The 22,592-nt window shown below is 40.9% G+C and overlaps 1 protein-coding gene and 1 long non-coding RNA gene across 2 annotated transcripts in view; one reads left to right on the top strand and one right to left on the bottom strand.

Annotated features, from left to right (window-relative positions):
- Window positions 1-22,592, top strand: part of tmem163a (transmembrane protein 163a) — a 203,041-nt gene that overhangs the window by 142,334 nt on the left and 38,115 nt on the right. The window contains exons 3-4 of the mRNA XM_030125558.1: window positions 16,044-16,087; window positions 17,456-17,547. Coding sequence (XP_029981418.1) covers window positions 16,044-16,087; window positions 17,456-17,547 — 136 coding nt within the window. The remainder of the gene's footprint in view (window positions 1-16,043; window positions 16,088-17,455; window positions 17,548-22,592) is intronic.
- Window positions 1,398-20,385, bottom strand: LOC115412888 (uncharacterized). The gene is made up of 3 exons (XR_003934396.1): window positions 20,057-20,385; window positions 6,638-6,790; window positions 1,398-2,344 (listed from the first exon to the last, which is right to left on the bottom strand). It is a non-coding gene; the product is annotated as an uncharacterized LOC115412888 (long non-coding RNA).

Genomic DNA, 22,592 nt, shown 5'->3' with positions numbered 1-22,592 from the left:
GCCTGAACTGAAATCTTCCCGGAGTCGACTGAATCCTACGCCGTGTAAACGGCCCCTAGATGTCAGCCCTGCAATGAACTGGCGACATGTCCAGGGTGCACCCCACCTTCACCCATAAGTAGTTTGGACAGGCTCTAAGGGACCCCCATGACCTAGTGAGGATAAAGTGGGTTCAGAAAATGAATGAATGAATGTTGTATAAATGTACATAAACCTATATATATATATATATATATATGAAATAACACTTAATCCGATACCTTCAAAACATCAGCAAACCAGCACTTTTGTCATTTGTTTTCCAATTAATCTTATTAAAATACATGACATTTAGCACATTTAATCTCTGAGGCTGATAATTTCTAAAAAAAAAAAAAAAAAATTGTAGACCAGTGTATATGTTAAAGAAGTCATATTTATTATTTATATTGTTATTATTATTAGTATGATTATTTATATTTATTTGTGTATTTGGGGACCCTAATAGTTCAAAAAGTTTGAATTTGAACCCTCCAGGTTCTGCAAAGCTATCTTTATACTCATTTTGGCAAAAATCCAGTGGATTTCTACAACCCGTTTTAATTCCTTCTTAATTTGTTATGTTTTATAACTACTTACATCACAACATTTGCACATATAAGGTCCAGACTTCTGATGAACATTTCTCTGAGTACGCCATAATTATTTATCTGCAGCAGTGGTTGTAGTCCATACTGAAAATATGTCCAAACTTCGAGGCGATTACCTCAAATGTTCTGTTGTTGGTTGAACAGGACAGAGCAGCACAGCCAACAACCTGGAGGGGGCAGGGCCTGAAGTGGCTCTTTTGCTTTTAAAGGGCCAAAACTACCTTTCTGGTGTCGTTAGTCAGAAATAGGGTTGAAGACAGACCTGTGGAGTTGAATAAATTAAGAATTCAGACCCAAGCACAGCATTTACAGCTCATGTAGACCACAGGGAAATGTTTTAAAATGCATAATTCCATTAAAAAAGCCAAATATCACTCCTTTAACACTGTAAACCCAGATAGTAAACTCAACTTTAAAAAAAACTAGGTAACTCGTTGCCTTAAATTTTTTAAGTAATGAAGCATTAGTTGAGTAAGTGAAGTGGACTACGTTCAATGTACTTGAAGCTCCTAATGGATTAAAATACAATATTTAAGTTGAATGTACTAATAACCAAGTTACAGTAACGGAAGATACTTAGTTTAAACAATCATTCTCCACCCATTTATTTAACTCAGCTTTTTCAGCAACCATTACTCCATTACCAGTTCAACTAAATTGTATATTCTAACTGACCAAACTTAACTTTTTTAGTTCCTGAAACTCAAAATATGTCTTTCAATCAATAGAGCCGTGTAAAATACATACAACTGCAATATTACATTGATCCAAGTTTTTTTTTATTGAACATATCTTTTTTCAAAAACAAAAGAAAGAAACAAAGCCATGGCCTAATAGGCTGCAGATTCCGCAGTGATGGCATGAAAAGTAAAAAAAAAAAATCTGCCTCACAAACTGGTACAATACAAAGCTCTCTTCCTCTTTACCTCCAATCATTACAATATTATACTCTTCAAATCGCCCCTTCAAATTTGGCTGACAAACTGGCAAGATAAAACTCAGCCCTGCTGAACACTGGCATCTGTACATTTACAAATAACAAATATGTTCGTGGAAAAACAAAAAAGTGTGTGAGAATGAAAAAAGAGAGAACGAGAGAGTGAAAAAAATAACAGCAGATTCCTAAATAAAACGGACAGTAGTTACCTATCTAGAGTTCACACTCTCCCCTCCTCACAACCCCCCATGCTTTCTCTAACCCCCACGTAACATTTTTTTATTTTTTAAATCTGTCCTTCTCTCCTTACCCTCTCTCTTCACATCCATACATTCCCTTCAAAGTTGTAACTAACAAATGTTGAAGGCCAGAATTATTACTTTCCTTTTTCTTTTCTGCCAATTTATAAAACAAACAAAAAAATCCCTCACATTTGACTTGTGAAGATGAGATTCTGGATCTTACATTGCAAGCTGATTCTTGAGTGTTTGAAGTTTAGGTTTCAGATCTGTCTCACCTAAGTTCAGAAGTACCTGTTGAAAAAAATCAAAAGTGTTCTTCATGTACTTTGGGTAGTTGAGATGAAGTGCACAGGTAAGTCCGAAGACAATGTACATGGTAGGCTCTCAACATCCATCACAATGTTTCCCTCCAAGATGATTCCCACTGAGGATGCATTGTGGTGAAGAGACTGCGTGTGTGGTGTGATGTTTTCCTGTTCATGGCAGACGATACCCACTGGCACATCATTGTACGAACCTCCTTCATCATCAACATCCTGAAAGAAGGAACAGGGCATGATCATGTCACCATGACAACATAGTGCTACAGACAGCCTCAATAGGTACACAGCCCAAATGTCTGCCTGTCCAGTGTCCGAACACTGCCCAGTGCAGCAACCACTACAGAAAATAACTCAGGACAGGTGCAAGAGGCATCCACAAATGATCTGGAGTGAACACAGCTCACAATTTTGGAGTTTGCCTCCTCCAGAGAAGTTTTTTTTTTTTTTTTTTCAAACAACAAAAACAATAAAAAAAAGAAACTTAACACATGCACACCCTAAAATAATATGTAGGGTAGGGAGAGAGGAGGGGAGGTAGAGAATGGGGGGAGCAAGGGAGGGGGGAAGGAGCAGAGGAGGTATTGAAAAATCAAAGTTGCTTAACAAGGAGGCCTTGAAGAATGAGGATGGATCATCGCCGAGAATGACAGGAAGCCCCCTGAAGACAAGGCAACTGACTTCTTTCACATTCAAAGCCTGGTGGATTCAGAAAGCATAGAGGACATCGCACACTTAAAATAGGGTCCATATGCTACCCTGAAAATGATGTGCACACACATAATCAATAATACACGGCACAGCCATTTACGTACTGGACCATCCATCCATCCATCCATCCGTTTTCTTCTGTTTATCCGGGGCCGGGTCGCAGGGGCAACAGTCTGAGCAGGGATGCCCAGACTTCCCTTTCCCCAGACACCTCCTACAGCTCTTCCGGGGGGACCCTGAGGCGTTCCCAGGCCAGCCGAGAGACATAGTCTCTCCAACGTATCCTGGGTCTTCCCCGAGGTCTCCTCCCGGTGGACATGCCCGGAACACTTCCCCAGGGAGGCGTCCAGGAGGCATCTGAAACAGATGCCCGAGCCACCTCAGCTGGCCCCTCTCAACGCGGAGAAGCAGCGGCTCTACTCCGAGCTCCTCCCTGGTGACTGAGCTCCTCACCCTATCCCTAAGGGTGTGCCAAGCCACCCTGCGGAGGAAACTCATTTCAACCGCTTGTATCCGGGATCTTTCGGTCCTTTCGGTCATGACCCAAAGCTCATGATCATAGATGAGGGTAGGAACGTAGATTGACTGGTAAATCGAGAGCTTTGCCTCTCGGCTCAGCTCCTTCTTCACCACAACTGACTGGTACAGCGACTGCATCACTGCAGACGCTGCACCGATCTGTCTGTCAATCTCACGCTCCATCCTTCCCTCGCTCGTGAACAAGACCCCAAGATGCTTAAATTCCTCCACTTGGGGCAAAGACTCCCCACCGACCCGGAGAGGGCAAACCACCTTTTTCCGGTCGAGAACCATGGCCTCGGATTTGGAGGTGCTGATCCTCATCCCGCTCACTTCACACTCAGCTGCAAACCGCCCCAGGGCATGTTCAAGGTCCAGGTTCGATGAGGCCAACAGGACAACGTCATCTGTGAAAAGCAGAGATGAAATCCTGTGGTCCCCAAACCGGAACCCCTCCGGCCCCTGGCTGCGCCTAGAAATTCTGTCCATAAAAGTTATGAACAGAACCGGTGACAAAAGGCAGCCCTGCCGGAGTCCAACGTGCACCTGGAACAGGTCTGACTTACTGCCGGCAATGCAAACCAGGCTCCTGCTTCCGTCATACAAGGACCGAACTGTCCTTAGCAAAGGGCCCCGGACCCCATACTCCCGAAGCACCCCCCACAGGATACCATGAGGGACACGGTCGAACGCCTTCTCCAGATCCACAAAGCACATGTGGACTGGTTGGACGAACTCCCATGAACCCTTGAGCACCCGATGGAGAGTATAGAGCTGGTCCAGTGTTCCGCGACCGGGACGAAAACTGCATTGTTCCTCCTGGATCCGAGGTTCGACTATCGGTTGGATCCTCCTCTCCAGTACCCTGGAATAGACTTTCCCCAGGAGGCTGAGGAGTGTGATGCCCCTGTAGTTGGAGCACATCCTCCGGTCCCCCTTCTTAAAAAGGGGGACCACCACCCCGGTCTGCCAATCCAGAGGTACTGTCCCCGACTGCCACGCGATGTTACAGAGACGTGTCAACCAAGACAGTCCCTGCACATCCAGAGACTTAAGGTACTCAGGGCGAATCTCATCCATCCCCGGTGCCCTGCCACCGAGGAGCTTGCCAACCACCTCGGTGACTTCAGCTTGGGTGATGGACGAGTCCACCTCTGAGACCTCAGCCTCTGCTTCCTCCATGGAAGACGTGACAGTGGGAATGAGGAGATCCTCGAAGTATTCCTTCCACTGTCCGACAACATCCCCAGTTGAGGTCAGCAGCTCCCCACTTCCACTGTAAACAGTGTTGGTGGTGCACTGCTTTCCCCTTCTGAGGCGCCGGACGGTTTGCCAGAATTTCCTCGAGGCCGACCGATAGTCCTCCTCCATGGTCTCCTCAAACTCCACCCAGACCCGAGTTTTTGTCTCCACAACTGCTCAGGCTGCAGCACGCTTGGCCTTCCGGTACCCATCAGCTGCCTTGGGAGTCTCACAGGCCAACAAGGCTTGATAAGACTCCTTCTTCAGCTTGACGGCATCCCTTACTTCCGGGGTCCACCACCGGGTTCGGGGATTGCCGCCACAACAGGCACCGGAGACATTGTGACCACAGCTCCGAGCAGCCGCTTCAACAATGGAGGTGGAGAACATGGTCCACTCGGACTCAATGTCCCCAGCCTCCCCCGGGATCTGGGAGAAGCTCTCCCGGAGGTGGGAGTTGAAGACCGCACTGACGTCGGGCTCTGCCAGACGATCCCAATAGACCCTCACAACACGTTTGGGCCTGCCGAGTCGGTCCGGTTTCCTCCCTCACCAGTGGATCCAACTCACCACCAGGTGGTGATCAGTTGACAGCTCTGCCCCTCTCTTCACCCGAGCATCCAAAACATGCAGTCGGAGGTCTGATGATATGACAATGAAGTCGATCATCGACCTCCGGCCTAGGGCGTCCTGGTGCCAAGTGCACTTATGGATATCCCTGTGTTCGAACATGGTGTTCGTTATGGACAAACTGTGACTAGCACAGAAGTCCAATAACAAAACACCACTCGGGTTCAGATCAGGGAGGCTGCTCCTCCCCATCACCCCCCTCCAGGTCTCACTGTCATTGCCCACGTGGGCATTGAAGTCACCCAGGAGAACAATGGAGTCCCCAGTCAGAGCACCATCCAGCACCCCTCCCAGGGTCTCCAAGAAGGCCGGGTACTCTGCACTGCTGTTCGGCCCGTAGGCCGAGACAACAGTGAGGCACCTGTCCCCGACCCGAAGGCGTAGGGACGCGACCCTCTCGTTCACCTGGGTGAACTCCAATACATGGCGGCTGAGCTGAGGGGCTATGAGCAAGCCCACACCAGCCCCCCGCCTCTCACCACTGGCAATGCCAGAGAAGTGGAGAGTCCAGCCCCTTTCGAGGGGTTGGGTTCCAGAGCCCAAGCTGTGTGTGGAGGTGAGCCCAATTATATCTAGACGGTATCTCTCAACCTCCCTCACAAGCTCCGGCTCCTTCCCTCCCAGCAAGGTGACATTCCATGTCCCAAGAGCTAGACTCTGTGTCCGGGGATCGGGTTGTCAGGCTCCCTGCCGTTGACTGCCACCCAATCCACAATGCACCCGGCCCCTACAATTCCCTCGGTGGGTGGTGAGTCCACCGGAGGGTGGGCCCACGTCGCTCCTTCAGCCTGGGCCCGGCCGGACCCCGTGGGCATAGGCCCGACCACCAGGCGCTCGCATTCGAGCCCCAACCCCAGGTCTGGCTCCAGGGTGGGGCCCAGGCTGCGCCATACCGGGCGACGTCACGTTCTTTGGATGTTTGTTTTTCATAGGGGCTTCTGAACTGCTCTTAGTCTGGCCCGTCACCCAGGACCTGTTTGCCTTGGGAGACCCTACCAGGGGCATAAAGCCCCCGACAACATAGCTCCTGGGATCATTCGGGCACTCAAACTCCCCACCACGATAAGATGGCAGTTCAAGGGGGACCCACCTGTTAACTCACACACAGTGTTCTCCAGATTATGCATACAGGTAGTTATTTGCATACGTCATCTACAGATCAACTAGTAAAACCTGGCAAACTAATGTAATGCATGGTAATTAATTACTCTGAGGACTGAGGAGTTAGTTTAGTCAGTTCAACTCCATTACACATAGGCTACTCAATGTCAAGGAAAAGAAAGCATCTACAAACAGGATAGCTCACATTACCAGTACATTTATTTACACCACATGCGTGTTCTTTCCAGCTCAATTAAATATCAGACTGTTTTCTAAGACATAAATATAGATTTAAAATCAACCAACCTTTGTTTGTCGCATCAGGTCAGCCAACACCTGCCCTGTGAGCCCTCTCTTTGCCTTGAAGATTTCCATGAGCCTGGGACTGTGACGGTCAAGGGCCTTGTAGAATGCGTGTCTCAGGCTCATACCAGCCACCCTGCTGAACTCCAGACACACCTGAAACATGTCAAAAGAAAACATGTTCAAGTTCAAATGACTTGACACCATGATGTAATCTTTTTATGCAACAACCTAGACTGCAATATCACTCTTTAATACAATTCTGATAAAATTTTGAAATTTGCCTTTCTTAACGATTCCTTTGGAATCGGAATTTTGAAATAGGTACGAATTTGGAACCGGTTTTTGGTGCCCAATTCTAACCGGCGGACTTGAAGTGTACCTAAAGCAGACGGTCGCCGGACACGTCGGTGCAAAGCTCAATTCTTATGACCGGTCGCTTACTCCTACTACACTTCTGTCACACAATATATTAGAGTCTGCCATCTGCGCAAACTTACTTCCAATGTAGGAGGATACATCTATGGGCAATCAAAGAAGCAAATGCTAACATATAGATGTATTTACTGTGAGACTTCCAGCAAATCTTGTCATTTATTATCACCCCAAGGAATTTGATTTCGTGCACTCTTTCCAAATCAACACCCTCTGGGCTGGATCTACTAAGATCCCAATTTGCGTGTAGTAATTTGCTTGCGCAATCTAGAATTTTGCGTGTGGGGTGTGACCACGGTTTGGTACAAAGTCTTGGAGGGTTTTGCGTGCGCTACTGGAGACAATACGCTGTAAAAACTGCTCTGGGATGCACCAGCACTAATGGGAACAGTGACTGAATGATCAGTCCATAACACCTTCTTCCAGTCTTCAGTAGTCCATTGGTTGTGTTTCATGGCCCAGGCAAGCCTCTTTTTCTTATTCTGAAGTCTCAGCAATGGCTTTCTTGCTGCAACTCGACCCATCAAACCTGCAACTCAAAGTCTTCTCTTCACAGTTGAAACTGAGACTTGCTTACTACGACCACTGTTGAGCTGTGCTTGAAGCTGTTGTCCTGTGAGTCGCCTATCATGCAAGCTGTTGACTCTCAGAAACTTGTCTTCTGATTCCGTTGTGGCTTTGGGTCTGCCAGACCTCTTCCTGTCAGCATTTCCCCCAGTTTGAGAGTGCCTTTTGATGGTGAAGGAAACTGTACTTACTGACACCTTGACTTTCTTGGCAATTTCTCTGTAGGAAAGACCTACATTTTTAAGTGTTATGATGGTCTGTCTCTCTTCTATTATTAATTGCCTTTTCCTCTTTTCCATTTTTATAGTAATACACTCCTTTCTGCAGTACAATACTGTTTAAATAATGCTCACAATAGTATGGTACCAAAGTGTATTCCAACACTACTTTTATGCAGACAGAGGGGGTTGTAAGTAATTAAGAAACGTCGGGACACCTATAGGAATTGGTAGCACCAACTTTCGAGACTTGATCAACCTCCATTGCTGCAGAACAGCTTTAAGTTGTTAACCCATTTTTTGTTCCCCTTTTTGTATAATTCTGTATTGTACATTATTTTTCAGTTTTGTTTAACCTTACCTTTTTTTTTTTTTTTTTTTTTATCTCTGGCAGTTCACCGCTTACCTTTGTACCATCTAAAGCTGTTCATTGGACTTGAATTGCTTGAATTTCACTACAAAACTGGAAAAATTGGGGTGTTCTAAAACTTTTGACGAGTCTATCTATCTATCTATCTATCTATCTATCTATCTATCTATCTATCTATCTATCTACGTACCTACCTACCTACCTACCTACCTACCCGTCCGTCCATCCGTCCGCCCATCCGTTTCAGTATTGACAGTCTTGTACTTCTGACATTTAGCCAATCTAAGTGCTGAGGGTGGGATGTTGCTTAAATTGTCAGACAAAAGCCAGTGTGAAAATAATCTGGTGGATGTCTGGCTAAAGACTGGCATAACAACAATCAGATGAACATACTGTGCACATGTTAATATATAATGTTGATGTGTCTTATCTGAAAATGTCTTTTGAAGCTTGAAGTCTGAACAGGGCCAGTGTTTCTTATGTGGCCATCATTTATGGAGGACTGAATCTGCCATGTTAAAAAATATATACAGACATATAAAAATGGCTTGATAAATTCATTTCCATACCATTTATTTATCGATTTATCTATTTATTTTTTGTCCTTATTTATATTTTTCCTTGTTTAATTTTTATCCCTCCATTTATTTCTGTGTTGCTTTCTATTTACATTTTCTTCAGTATTCCCCCTTTTGCATTTTCTGCCTCTATTTATTTCTATGTTGCTTTCTATTTACATGTACATTTTCTTCATCTCTTTTCTTATTTATTTCTATATGTTATTTTCATGTGACATTTTTTAATTTATTGGCGTTTTTTTATTCATAGTCATATTTACCTCTTCAGTATTCCCCCTTTTGCATTTTCTTCCTCTATTTCTCCAAGCCTATTTATGTTTGTGTTGCCTATTTATTTCTTCATTGCTTTCTATTCACATTTTCTTCCTCTATTTTTTTCTTCATCGCCTATTTATTTCTGCGTTGCTTTCTATTTACATTTTCTTCATTTTCTTCCCATTTGCATTTTCTTCCTCTATTTATTTCTGCATCACCTATTTATTTCTGTGTTGCTTTCTATTTACATTTTTTTCGATATTCCCCCTTTTGCATTTTCTTCCTCTATTTATTTCTGCTTTGGCTATTTATTTCTGCATTGCTCTCTATTTACATTTTCTTTATCTCTCCTTATTTATTTCTAATATTTATTTCATATGACATCTTATTAATTTATTATTTTTTTTATTCATAGTCATATTTACCTATTGAGTATTCCCCTTTTGCATTTTCTTCCTCTATTTATTTCTGCTTCGCCTATTTATTTCTGCGTCGCCTATTTATTTTTGCTTGTCCTTTTTACATGTCAGGGACTCGTTTCTGGGTTAAATAGCGAACGCAGCCGTTTGCACACCCTTCAGCGCAAATAGTGAGCGAACGATGGGTCGGCGAATGGAGAGGCTTAACGAATGCAAAATCAGTTTCTGCACTCGTTGCGTTCGCTAAGCCATCGTTTGCTCACTATTTGCATTCAAGCTTGCGCTAAACAGGTGCGTTCACTATTTAACCCAGAACAATGCCTCCGCTACCGCTGTTTCCAGTCATCTGACAGCATTATAGAATGAAGAATTATTATGGGATATCTGGGACCCCAGATCTGTGACCTCCTTCCTTACCCTCACCTGTCTGTATGGACCTCCTCACCCTCATCTGACTATAGATGGACCCCCTCAGCTGTCTGCATGTGCCCCCCCCCCCCCCCCCCCCATACACACACATTGAACTGAATAATTTACTCATATATATCGTGCGTCTGGCTGGACATCTAAGGATTACCCCAGTTATTCTGCACTGGTGACTTTATTAACAGAACTCTAAACAGTCACTGTTGGTCCTAACCATGCCAAACAACAAACAGACTGTATAGAGAAGCTGAACGCTGTTCCGTTCCTCTCATCCTCACCCTCATATCTCATTACGCGCACGCACAGACACACACCCGCTGGTGTGTGTGGCACCAGTTCACTGGCTCTGCCCCCATACGGTTCTCATTCATTCATTCATTCATTCATTCATTCATTCATTCATCTCTCAAAGCCACACACACATTGTCCTGAACTAATCTATATTTATCCATAAATCAATCGAGAATAAAATTCAGTGAGCAGACCAGTGCTCACTCCATAAATTTGTTTTTATCAGTGCAAAATGTCCATGGGAAAAATCTGATATCATTAAAAATAGTGTCAAACTTCTTTTTCAAATGTAAATAGTATTTCAAAGGAAATACATGACAGAAGTGAAGTGAAATGAAGCTACAAGAATACATCCTCCTTTTAACGCAGACCTCCGAGGTCCACGTTAAAATCAGCCCTGGAACAGGGAACTGGGTGAGCGCACACTCTTAACCAACTAGCCCAGAAATGGGATAGCGCATTTTGCGTTGTGTTGGGGTTAATGAACTAGTGCACGAATGCATTTTGCATTGCATTAGTTGTTAATGAACAAAGAGTGAGCCCAGAAACTGGGCAAAATGCGTTAAATGGACCATTTTGCGTTGCACTGGGCTTAATGATTTATCGAACTAGCACAGAAATGAGCCCCAGGAGTCCTTTTTTTTTTATTTCTGTGTGCATTTATGCCTCATTAGCAAATGAGGGGGGTGGTCTTTAAAGACGTGTCCTTAGGTCAGCTCTTCTCCTATTGGTTAATTTCTATTTGGGGGCTGTGTTATCAGTGCTGAATAGACCAGGAAGTACCTGGTGCCTGTGGTCTCGGTAGAGGGACATGAAGCTGTGTTGTTTGAAAACCAGTAGAATTACTGCTGCAGAAATCACACAGTCACGAGGACTTTACTGTTTGGTGTGGATACAGTAACTGAGAGAGTGTTTGGTTCGCTTCACAGACATGACCAGTACAGGTACACTTAAACTGGTCTAAATCTAAATTATCTGTAGAGGTAAATGTATGAGTGAATGATTGTTTGCGTCTGTATGTTAGACCTATGATGAGCAGGTGATCCTAGTCTTCAACAGGATAGACTCAGTACTTAATTTGTTAAAATCTTTCCCTACATATATGAGTCTGATGAAAACTCTATCTTGACTGGTTACAGTATGGTGTAATTAATAAATCAGATATAAAATATTCAGAAAGGCTATAGAAAACCAGTCAATCATGTGACAAGAGACACTGAACCAGAAAGAGCAAAGGAAAGCGGATGAAAGCCCCGGTGAGTCAAACCAACTCCCATCTTTCCCTCAAATGCCCTGTTACCGTGGTGATTTATCTGACGATACGGAGTCCCCTGAGACTCCCCTGAGTCCTAAAAACAAGGGGAGTGAGAGAGACACACAAACACAAGGACAGACATCAGCATCACTAAAGTGTTACTTGTCATCTGTTGAAAACATTACTATTTGGATTAGTGCTTTTCTATTAACACATAGAGTGGATTCATTATTCTTTCATTTGCTCTCACTACACTAAACTACATGTGCACCAACAGCCCCTCTGCCCACCACCAAACATTTACACTCATTCATTCACCAGTGTGAGTGACACTGGAGGAAAGGTGGGTGAAGTGTCTTGCATGACCAGGACGGAGCGGGATTAAAACCGGCAATCCTTCGGTTACTGGATGGCCCGCTCTACCTCCTTAGCCACCACCCTAGATGGGCCACTTGTTCTCAAATCTGTCCATCAGAAGTCACTTGCTGATTTTATTGCTTTGACATTTTTGAACATGTGCATTGTCTTAGAAAACATACTATTATTGCTCAAGCAGCTCTGAATCCATCATCTGATCCTATCACAAAGTAGCTTTAGTTCTGATTCACATCAGGATCATGTTACATTGTTGCTTCATCATTGTTTCTTCACAGTCAAATCATACAATAATAATAATCACATATTTTTAGTGTCACAAGAAGTGAGGAAGAGTTTTAACATTATCAATTTGTCAAACTTGTAAAACTTTATGAGGAAGAATAAAAGCAGCTTGTTTGAAATATAACATTTTAATTGTTGTGAGGCCAAAATTCACACTCCTTGAGCAACCACTGAACAATATTTAAAATGTATGAAAGTTGGTCTGTCTGCATCTTATGTCAAATGGAACAAATTTTAGGGGTCAGAGCCAGAAAATTGTGAACTTTTGGCCCTACTTAAGGACCACCCTAGGGGAGATGTGTTCCATGGAAACACTAGTTTATGTGTAATAACCATGAATCAGTGCTGCAATTCTATTTCAGTGTAATCTGTAGTGATATTAAACTCAGACTTAAGAGCTCTTCTTTTGCAAAACTGAGAATTTGCACTGGATTTTAAATATTATTGCATCATAAATATATGATGTATGAAAAAATGCAAATGAATATGTGTGTATGTATATATGTGTTGTTGAAGAAAAATCACAAAACCTGGTTCAAAGTTTGCTGCGATGAGTGTAGCTTTATTTAGTGTTCTGGAGCACTGTGAGATTACAGATGCAGACAGAGTCTGTTTCAAGTAGTCTGACCCCGAATCTATGTTTTCAGCTGGTATTTATACAGTTACTTTGTAGTCTCATGACGGTGGAGTGAGTGAACAGAGTTGAAAACAGAATTATAAATTATATTATCTTCCTCTCCGTGTCAAACCAAATTCCTGAACAACCATGCTGATTGGTTGGTTAGCAGGTCAGTGCACGGACATCCTCTGCAAATGACATTTACGAAGACAGATGATCTTAAGGAATGAGCCTAATGGATTTGGTGTTTACACCTAGTCGACTTTGTCCTCTCAACATCTGTGTTTCATTATGTTGCTTATCCAGAGGTGAAGATGAACCCAGAGATGAACAAAGGACTGAATGACAAATTCACTATATGTGCCATGTTAATAATGTATTACATTATGTGTTAATGTTGATTAACTCAGCATGTTAACTCTTTTATGCACGTAAGACTTAAGCCATTTGCCTGACCTGTGGTTTCACATATGTGTGTCCTGATCATGTTCTCGGTGAATTATGTGACAGTAAGAGTATCACTGCTTATAGCATGTCTGAATAATCATGCTATAATTTTACTGATGCTTAAGTGAGGTTACAGGTGATGTATAAAGTTTGAGTGATCTTATTTAAGGATCTTATTTAAGGATGCAAAGTTTTCTTACAAGGCTGCCCACAGTCCTCTCCCCCTCTGTCTTCCCAAGAGGGAAGAGAAACGTGATACTGAGATATGCAAACGACTCGTTAAATATTCACGAGGAGGCGGTTTCCCGCCGAAAACAGACAAAGAAGGCAACGCCCCAAGGCATCGATGACTCATCAATATGCACGAGGAAGGCGGGCCGAGTCGGTTTTTGGACAGAACTATAAAAGTAAATGAAACCAACTTTTCTCCAGAGCTTTTTCCACCCTCGCTGCTCTCAACTTCAGCAAAGAGCTGTTCCACCTTCTAAACTCTCCAAGAGCTGTACCATCTTCGCTGTTCTCCACTTCTCCTGGCGAGCTATCCAGAACCAGCCGCCAGAGCCAGCTGTGAACCTCCTCCAGCCACCAGAACTTCAGACCAGCAGAACTTCAGACCTCCAGACCTTCAGGCCTCCAGCGCAAGCACGTCGCTTCACAGCCTGTTCCTGCTTCGAACTACGTCAGAAGACTTCATCCGTTCTCCGTCAAGGCCTCTCCAGCCTGCATCCTTCAGAAGGCCTCTAACTTGTAAGAAAACTTGCTCCTGATTTATCTGAGTTGGTGTTATTCCAATTTAAGTAGGTACCTCAACGTAACCTCACTAACGTTAGAATATCTTGGATATAGCTATCTGCCAACTTAATCTACATATTCTCCTGTCCATAATCTCCTGCTCCTTTTGTTGTATTTGTCTCTTGTCTTTATGTTATTTGTGTGTCTTAGTTTAGTTAATAAATTATTTATATCCGTATAAATCCATTGCCTCAGTTGTGCTTGTGTACTGTATTCACACTCGGGTTCATCTGTGCAGTCCACGAACTATCACCTTTGCAAGATTTCCAAATTATTGTTTTGGGTTGATTTACGTTTAAATTTAGTTATATATCTATAATTAAATTAATCAATAAATCAACGCTCAATTAATCAATAAATTCGTATCCTATTCTTGCTACACTTCAAAGCAGTCAATAGAAAAACAAAAGACAAACAAAGAAATAAAGAATAAAACAGGAGGTTGTACTTCAGGAAGGAGCCAAGAGAATTTACATTCAAGGGAAAGGGGAAGGGGGTCACACTCCAGGAAGGGGGTTCACACCAAGGGAAAGGGAGGGTAAGTCTCTCAGACCTGGTGGAGGCATCTTAACATATTATCAAAACATCACTGGTTAATGCTAAACAGGTTAGCTCGGCAGGGAACATGAAACAAAAGGGTGCCTTCTGTGCTCTCAAACAAAAGGATGCTGTCTGTCTCAAATCACAAATTTTCTTCCTCAGTGTGTATACACACACACACACACACACACACACACACACACACACAAACACTTTTTAACTATAATTTTTGACCACTGATTATGCTTTTTTTTTTTTTTTTTTTTTGCAACAGTCTGTCTTGCTCTTTTGTTTTCCACACATGCTACCTTTGTTCTTGACCTAATTCCTTTATATGCAGGGTGGGGAAGCAAAATTTACAATGAACATTTAGTTGTTTTTTCTCAGCAGGCACTACGTCAATTGTTTTGAAACCAAACATATATTGATGTCATAATCATACCTAACACTATTATCCATACCTTTTCAGAAACTTTTGCCCATATGAGTAATCAGGAAAGCAAACGTCAAAGAGTGTGTGATTTGCTGAATGCACTCGTCACACCAAAGGAGATTTCAAAAATAGTTGGAGTGTCCATAAGGACTGTTTATAATGTAAAGAAGAGAATGACTATGAGCAAAACTATTACGAGAAAGTCTGGAAGATACTATTAAAGAAGAATGGGATCAGTTGTCACCCAAATATTTGAGGAACACTTGCACAAGTTTCAGGAAGCGTGTGAAGGCAGTTACTGAGAAAGAAGGAGGACACATAGAATAAAAACATTTTCTATTATGTAAATTTTCTTGTGGCAAATAAATTCTCATGACTTTCAATAAACTAATTGGTCATACACTGTCTTTCAATAATAAAATATTGTAAATTTTGCTTCCCCACCCTGTACATCTATATTTTGACCCATGTATTTATGTATCAGAATCAAAATCATCATACTTTATTGTAATATGTATGTATGTATGTATGTATGTATGTATGTATATATGTATGTATAAACAGATGAGATGTAGCTTTGACATGACTGACAAAACTAGCCAATTCAAAACACTGCACAAGACTGCACAAGACTGCACATTGCAAGATCTTACACATTTATGGTAGAACTAGGAAGGAACTAGAAATAAAAGAAACAGAAATGAATAAGTAATGTACCTAAGTAATAGTATAGTAGTAATCATGAACAATAAAACTAAATATAGACAGCAGTACTGGAAGTTTTATAGAAAGTAGGCTATTTTCATGGATTTTAATGTTTTTCAAGAATGTAGTAAGTTTTTCCTAAACATATTTAGGACACTGAAGTTGTTGCTGTGATATCTATAATGCAGTCTGGGTTGGCAGACAAACCCTCTTAAAGAGCATCAAAGTAAAATAATAACCTCATAACCCTCTTTTAGAATTACCTATCACTCTTTATTTTACATTATTTGTTCTAGATATGTGCTGTTTGTGTGAAGTGAACTGTTAAAACTAACCTCTCCCTCTGTCTCTCTATCTATTTGTCTATGTCTGTCTATATGTGTCTGTCTGTATCCACAGCTGTTTCATTCATGAGACACAGTGCGTCAGCCTTTGGATTTGCTGTGAGTACCGCCTACCTACTTCCTTCCATTTGCATTGTATCAATTAGTCATAACATCACTCTCAGTGATTTATTAATGATTCCTGGTTCGAAAACATCATTGGACCCTCTGTCACCACGGTAACAAGGCAGAGAGGAGGAAAGTGGGAAAAGAGCTGAGGTTGAATATCACAAAGGCCATTGTGTTTGTTAAACAGGTGTGTGGCCTTCACTGAAATGGAGTTTCTCAATACATAACTATTTCAAATTTAATAAGGTAAAAATTTAATCCAATCCAGCCCCGGTCGGTGAGAGAAAAGTAGATTATCATGATGTGATTAAAGTGGAATAAGCCCTAATCAGGAGACGTAGCATTTTTTTATTATCTCTTGATGAAATACCGGGTTGTAATTTTCAGGTGTTCACTGCCTGTGACTGATTTTATAAAGTAAGTGAGAAGTAACTGAATCTTTTAAACTACTGAAACATCTTATCAGCACTGCTTTTTTATCCTCTTCTGTTCAAATATCAGGATATTCTATTTGTATTATTCGGAGCGCATCACTACATATTATAATCCAAATCAATTTACACCAGGCTGTTACTGTGGTAATGTGTGACTGTTTCCAAATTAAATATGTTATTACACTGAGTACATTCCATATATATAGTAAGTTTGTTAAACAGATATGTTTGAATGTTGTAGTATCTTTGGAAGCATTTCAGCAGAATGTGTTCATATACAGTTCATATAATAGTGATCTCTCTAAACTATTACACATTAATCTGGTATATTAAATGTAAAATGTATTATCATTATTATTATTATTATTATTATTATTATTATTATTATTATGATCATTATTATTATTATTATTATTATTATTATTATTATTATTATTATTATTTATTAATTTATTTTAATTATTATTATTACTATTATTATTATTATGCAAACCATTGCAAATCATTACAATGTGTGAAGCTCATCCTCTGCTGAAATTTGTTTGCAAATACTAAACCTGATTAACTACACATTTTCTGCACAACACATTTCCATTCCAATACACTTATCAAACAAGTGGTGCCAGGCACAACAAACCCTGCCCCTCGCACATATTTATTATTCCCATTATAAGTAAATGGGAAGATTTTTAAAAAGTCATACGAAATTTTAACTTTGACCTCCCTTTCCCAAAATGTAATGAAATCTATTGTGGGTCACTGGCAATCTATAAACCAAATTTGGTATGAATTCAAATTGAACCAATAGTTTTGCTGCTAAAGTGTAAACAAACAAACAAACCAAACCACAAAAAATTTACTACACTACAATGATTTCATATTCCACATTGTTTTTCTTTCTCTTCCGGTTCTTTCTCTGGTGTAGTTTGATGCCACACTGGATGTGCTGTCATCAGTCATTGTCCTCTGGCGCTACAGCAATGCAGCCGCTGTACATTCTGCACACAGAGAGTATATGTGAGTAGCTGTACTAGTATTTAATGAGTGTCATTTACATTTGAATGTGTTGTGATGCATTTGCTGTTCAGTTGTCTTTTCTGTGTGTTTGTTCAACAAGACAAAGTAAGTCAAAAACACACCATTAGTCTCTGATTTCATGATTTACTGCTTATTTTTTCATATTCTGTATGGAGTATTGACAGGTAATCTAAAAGATGCATACTCAATTTAACGTCTTCTGTCACATGACAAACACATGCCAAGAAGCATAAAACTTGACTTTCATGACATAACAAATTAATAACATGATATTTATAACAATACACAATCTCAAGATAAATATCTTCATTTATTTAAGCTGTACTTTCAATTATTTTACAAGTCATATGATGTATTAGTTTTAATTTTGATGTTTTGAGTCACACTGGGTATGCACCTCTGGAAAGCAAACATAGAAAAAAATTAAAGCTGCAAGCAGCATTGGGCGGGACCTCGCACCGGGCGATCCGCCTCCCCCGCGATCCGCCACCCGTGACTGTCGACGCCTCAGCTCCACTCACACCTCTCCGTCCTCATACCAGTTCCCACCCTTTAGTGTCTGTCCTCCTTACATCTGTACAGAACACCAGTGACCCTCTGCTGAAACCACCATCACCTTTAAAATGAGACTTTTATTTTGGAAACCCTACTGTGTGTATGTGCATTTGTTTTTAATGTGAGAGAAAGAATCAGTTTGAAAAATTAATTGAAATTGTATGAATAAGTGAGTATAAAAGTGATGATTTACCACATTTAAGGCTTTTATTTTGGAAAAACCCTATTGTGTGAGGATGTGTGTCTGTGAGAAAGAGTACTTTTGAATGAAGAAACATTGTACAAACAGTTGAGTGTTTGGTCATAAAAATGAAAAGAAGTTATGTAATAGACATTTTGTATTATTCTTAATTTTGGTTTTATTTTGAAAAAATGTACTCCGTGTACTTTTGAATGTGTGCAAAATTTCCAATATCCACAATACAATGCAGTAAAACCTGTTTTAAAATAAAATTAAAAAAAAAAAAAAATTTTGGATTACTTGGGACTTGAACCGGGGTCCTTCAGCTCCATAGGCAGCTACATGAACCACTGCACTACAGAGAGACATGTGAAAATGTGCACCACCAAGACTTTTATAGGGATTTTGCCATTTGGAAAAGTGAAACTAAACATAGTCTTCAAAAAATCGCCATAATTCCATAACCGTAGGTCGTATCTGAAAAATTCTTTCACTTTTGGATTCTGCAGACTCGTGGGAATTCAATGAGGTATAACTTTTATGTCAAAACTCTGAAATGAATAAGCAGTAATTGCAGAAACGTAGAGTAACTTTCAAAGGCAGATTGCCAACTTCCTGTTGGAGTTAGCTCATGAGTGTCAGTGTATGATTTGTCGGGCTCAATCAGACCAACATTTTGCCATTTGTTTCATGTTTCTGTGACATTCCTACTGGCTGCTAGGGCAGATTTTGTGTGTTTTTTTAGTACATAGGTGGCGCTACAGAGTCCATTTTGGCACCCAAGGGGTTAATTTTTGATATTGTATGAAAGTGTTCACCAGCCATGACATACATGGCAAATTTGGTGAGTTTTGGAGCATGTTAAGGGGGTCAAATGGCAGTCTAAAGTGGAAAAAGTATGAAAATAAAAGAATTGTTATAAATCAACAACCGTACATCCTATCTCAAAAATTTTTGCATGTGAGCATTGTGCTGAGTCCCATGAACGTGTAGATATGTCACATGTCAGGAAAAACTGCAAAGTGAAAAATGAGTTCCAAACATCACAACTTTGCGGGCTTGTAAAAAAAAAAACTAAGACAGTTCCGGAAAAAGTGAGAGATCACTTTTTTGAGGAGGTTTCACTCTATCTTTTGATGCTATTTAGAAGTCAATATGACAAACGGTGTCATCGGAGTTAGTTTTAGAAATTTTAATTTGAAAGGCATATTGCGAACTTCCTGTTGGAGTTAGGTCATAAGTGTCAGTGGATGATTTGTAGTGCTTCATCCAACAAGAATTTTGGCACTGGTTTCATTTCTCTACAACGTTCCTACTGGCCACTAGGGCGTTTGCCATTTTTCTCACATAGGTGGCGCTACAGAGCCCATTTTGGTACCTATGGGGTTAATTTTTTCATTTTATCAAATTTTTCGCCAGGCCTGACATGTGTGCCAAATTTGGTGAGTTTTTGAGCATGTTTAGGGGGTCAAAATCCAGTTTAAAGTGACGATAGTATAATAATAATAAAAAACGAACGAATAACAATAGGGCCTTGCTTGCAGGCAAGGCCTCTCACTGTGTGAGAGGGCCTTACCTTTCGGCTCGGTCCCTAATAATATAAAAACGAACGAAAAACAATAGGGCCTTGCTTGCAGGCAAGGCCTCTCACTGTGTGAGAGGGCCTTACCTTTCGGCTCGGTCCCTAAATATGAGGTTATTTGAGGGTATGAGGACATGGAAGGACACATAATTGAGCAATATGTCACTTACTGTTTGCAAGAATATGTCTGCGCCAACCACCACCCAGTTAATCCATCAGCTTCCACAGCTGCAGCAACTCGATCTGTTTCATTAAGTCAGACTGTTCATCCAATAACAGGCTTCGTCACAGAGGTGATGAAAGATTCTACTTCCACTCATCATTCAATAGGAAGAGGAACAGACACACAAACACCAGAGAACTAAAACATGCCTCTGTAAACGCATGTCTCAGAGGTCCCAGAGGGCTGAGGGCCACAATAATAATTACTGTTTGGTCCTGATGTGGACCGGATCTGAATGGAATAAAACAAATGGAGAAATGAGGAAACGTGACTCGCTGTTCTTCTTTCCAGAATGCATCTGAGGATGGGGGGCGGTGCTTTGCTATAGTACCCCGGAGGAAACTGGGCTAGAAGAATAGTTCCTACCTCATAACTCCTACTGTAAACCCTTGTTATCCATACTGCCAGTGTCATAACAATTCACAGCACAATTACTGGACAAGGTTAAGCATTCCACCTCACAGTAAAATGTAAACATTAATAAAATGAAAGTAATAAAATAAGAATATAGACTTTAAAAAAAAAAACACACAAAATGGGGTCACATTATTTTAGATGTGGCACACACACACACACACACACACACACACACACACACACTATCCAGTACATAATGTCACAGATCAAAAACACCAGTACATGCAGGATCTTCACATACTTTCTCCTCCTGAAAATGCTGCTGAAAATAAAAGGATAAACAAAGTTGAAATCACATTATTTTGACTCACTGCTGTGAAACACACACCACCATAATGTGTTCATTAAAAAAAAATGCAATGTAGTGCTTTCACAACATTAAATGAAAAGTGAACAAAATTTGCAATAAAATGAACAAATATTACCAGAAAATTAACATATACAGTATTACAAGATGCTCTCAATGGAGCAGCGGTAAATGGCCACCAGCAGTCTCTGCGGCAGGTTGTTCCTCCTGAAGACCCTCAGGAGGTGCAGTCTCTGCTGAGCCCTCTTCACAGTGAGGGCTGTGTTTGTGCTCCAACTCAGGTCGTCCTTGATGTGCACCCTGTTATGGAAAAATAATACTCTACTAATTCGTCTTCAATAAAGAAGGGTCAGTTCAAGCGTTCGGTGTCAAGAGTAATCACTTTATTGGAGTTCCAAGAAAGAGATACACCTCAGACAAAGGCTGAGGCTGTCTGAACCCAAAAATATAAGTCACAATGTAGTCTTCTGTCTCCCATGACAAAATTGTGGTGTGTCAAAAGTGTTTTGGTTAGTGCCAGGAACTGAGAGATAAGACCCCTGTGAGAAATCATCTCTATCCTACCCAGGTATTGGCGTGGCCTTCTACTCTGGACACAACACAGAAGAGGTCAAAACTGCTCTTTAATACACAATGACATGTGTATGCATGTGAAAACATCTGGAATAGAGTTAGAAGCCTATATGATATATAAAATACATGAAAATATATATGGATATACACGGATATAAGTAATTTAGCCATTACAAACTCCCCCCTTTTGATCAGTCATTGATCACTAAGAATATACCATAACAGAAAGATTGATGACACACATCCATCCCTACACCCCCGTCAAGGTTTAAGTAGAGACTTCAAAAACCATCATAGAGGAATGCTTTTTTTTCCCCAAGGACAGACCCCTAAGTAATAAGTAAAGGCATAGAAAACAGAGAGATTTTCATATTTACATGTTAACAGGTTTACCAGGTACCATGATAAACAGACTCATCACCTGAAAAAAAAAAAAAAAAAAAGAAGTTGTTTAAGGAATATGTGAACCCAGACAGTACCTGCAAACACTTATGTGCACTTCCTGTGTTTGTGTTGCCCAATTTGACAGGGGTCATTGTATATATAGACAGTAAAAGGGACCTAAAGGTAAACTAAGTCTCCAGCGGGACCGAAGTGCAATATGAGTTGGGATTCGGTGAGGTTCACCGTAAAGGATCTGAAATACGACGTTTGTTCAATTTATTAAGGTTTTCTTGTGGTCTCTGTTGATTTTGTTTCATTAGGTTAAATTATTAAAAGGGGTGCTTTTATTTTAAAGACACTTTTATTTTGAAGGCGGTAGGAAGTAAAAAGATGGTAAATATGAACAAGTGTTGCTTCTGGATGAAGAAATATAGCCTCATCTCAAACTAATCCCTTGTGTTTTGAGCCGAGTATGAAACCAGATTATTGCAATCAGTGAGATCAACTAAACCTTTGTGACCGCCATTAAAAAAACAAACAGATCTTGACAAGTGTAGTCTGATATAGTTCAAAGGAGCAGCTTGAAGTTCTGCACATCAAGAAAAATAATTAGGGCTGAAATGACTATCTGACAAATAACATAAATAATCAAAATTAATTTGCCTATCGACAGGTCTCTAGTGACATTATACACTTTTGTATAAAGAAAAGTTATGTAACTCTTGAGTATTTAGTTGTTTGTTTAAACTTTGTCAGACACTGTAATTGTTAAGCACAAAATGCACTTTTGTTTAACCCATAA

Source organism: Sphaeramia orbicularis, chromosome 21 (assembly GCF_902148855.1).
Source record: "Sphaeramia orbicularis chromosome 21, fSphaOr1.1, whole genome shotgun sequence".
NCBI lineage: Eukaryota > Metazoa > Chordata > Actinopteri > Kurtiformes > Apogonidae > Sphaeramia > Sphaeramia orbicularis.
Note: the sequence above shows the minus strand (reverse complement) of the source record. Positions and strands in the feature narration are given on the sequence as shown.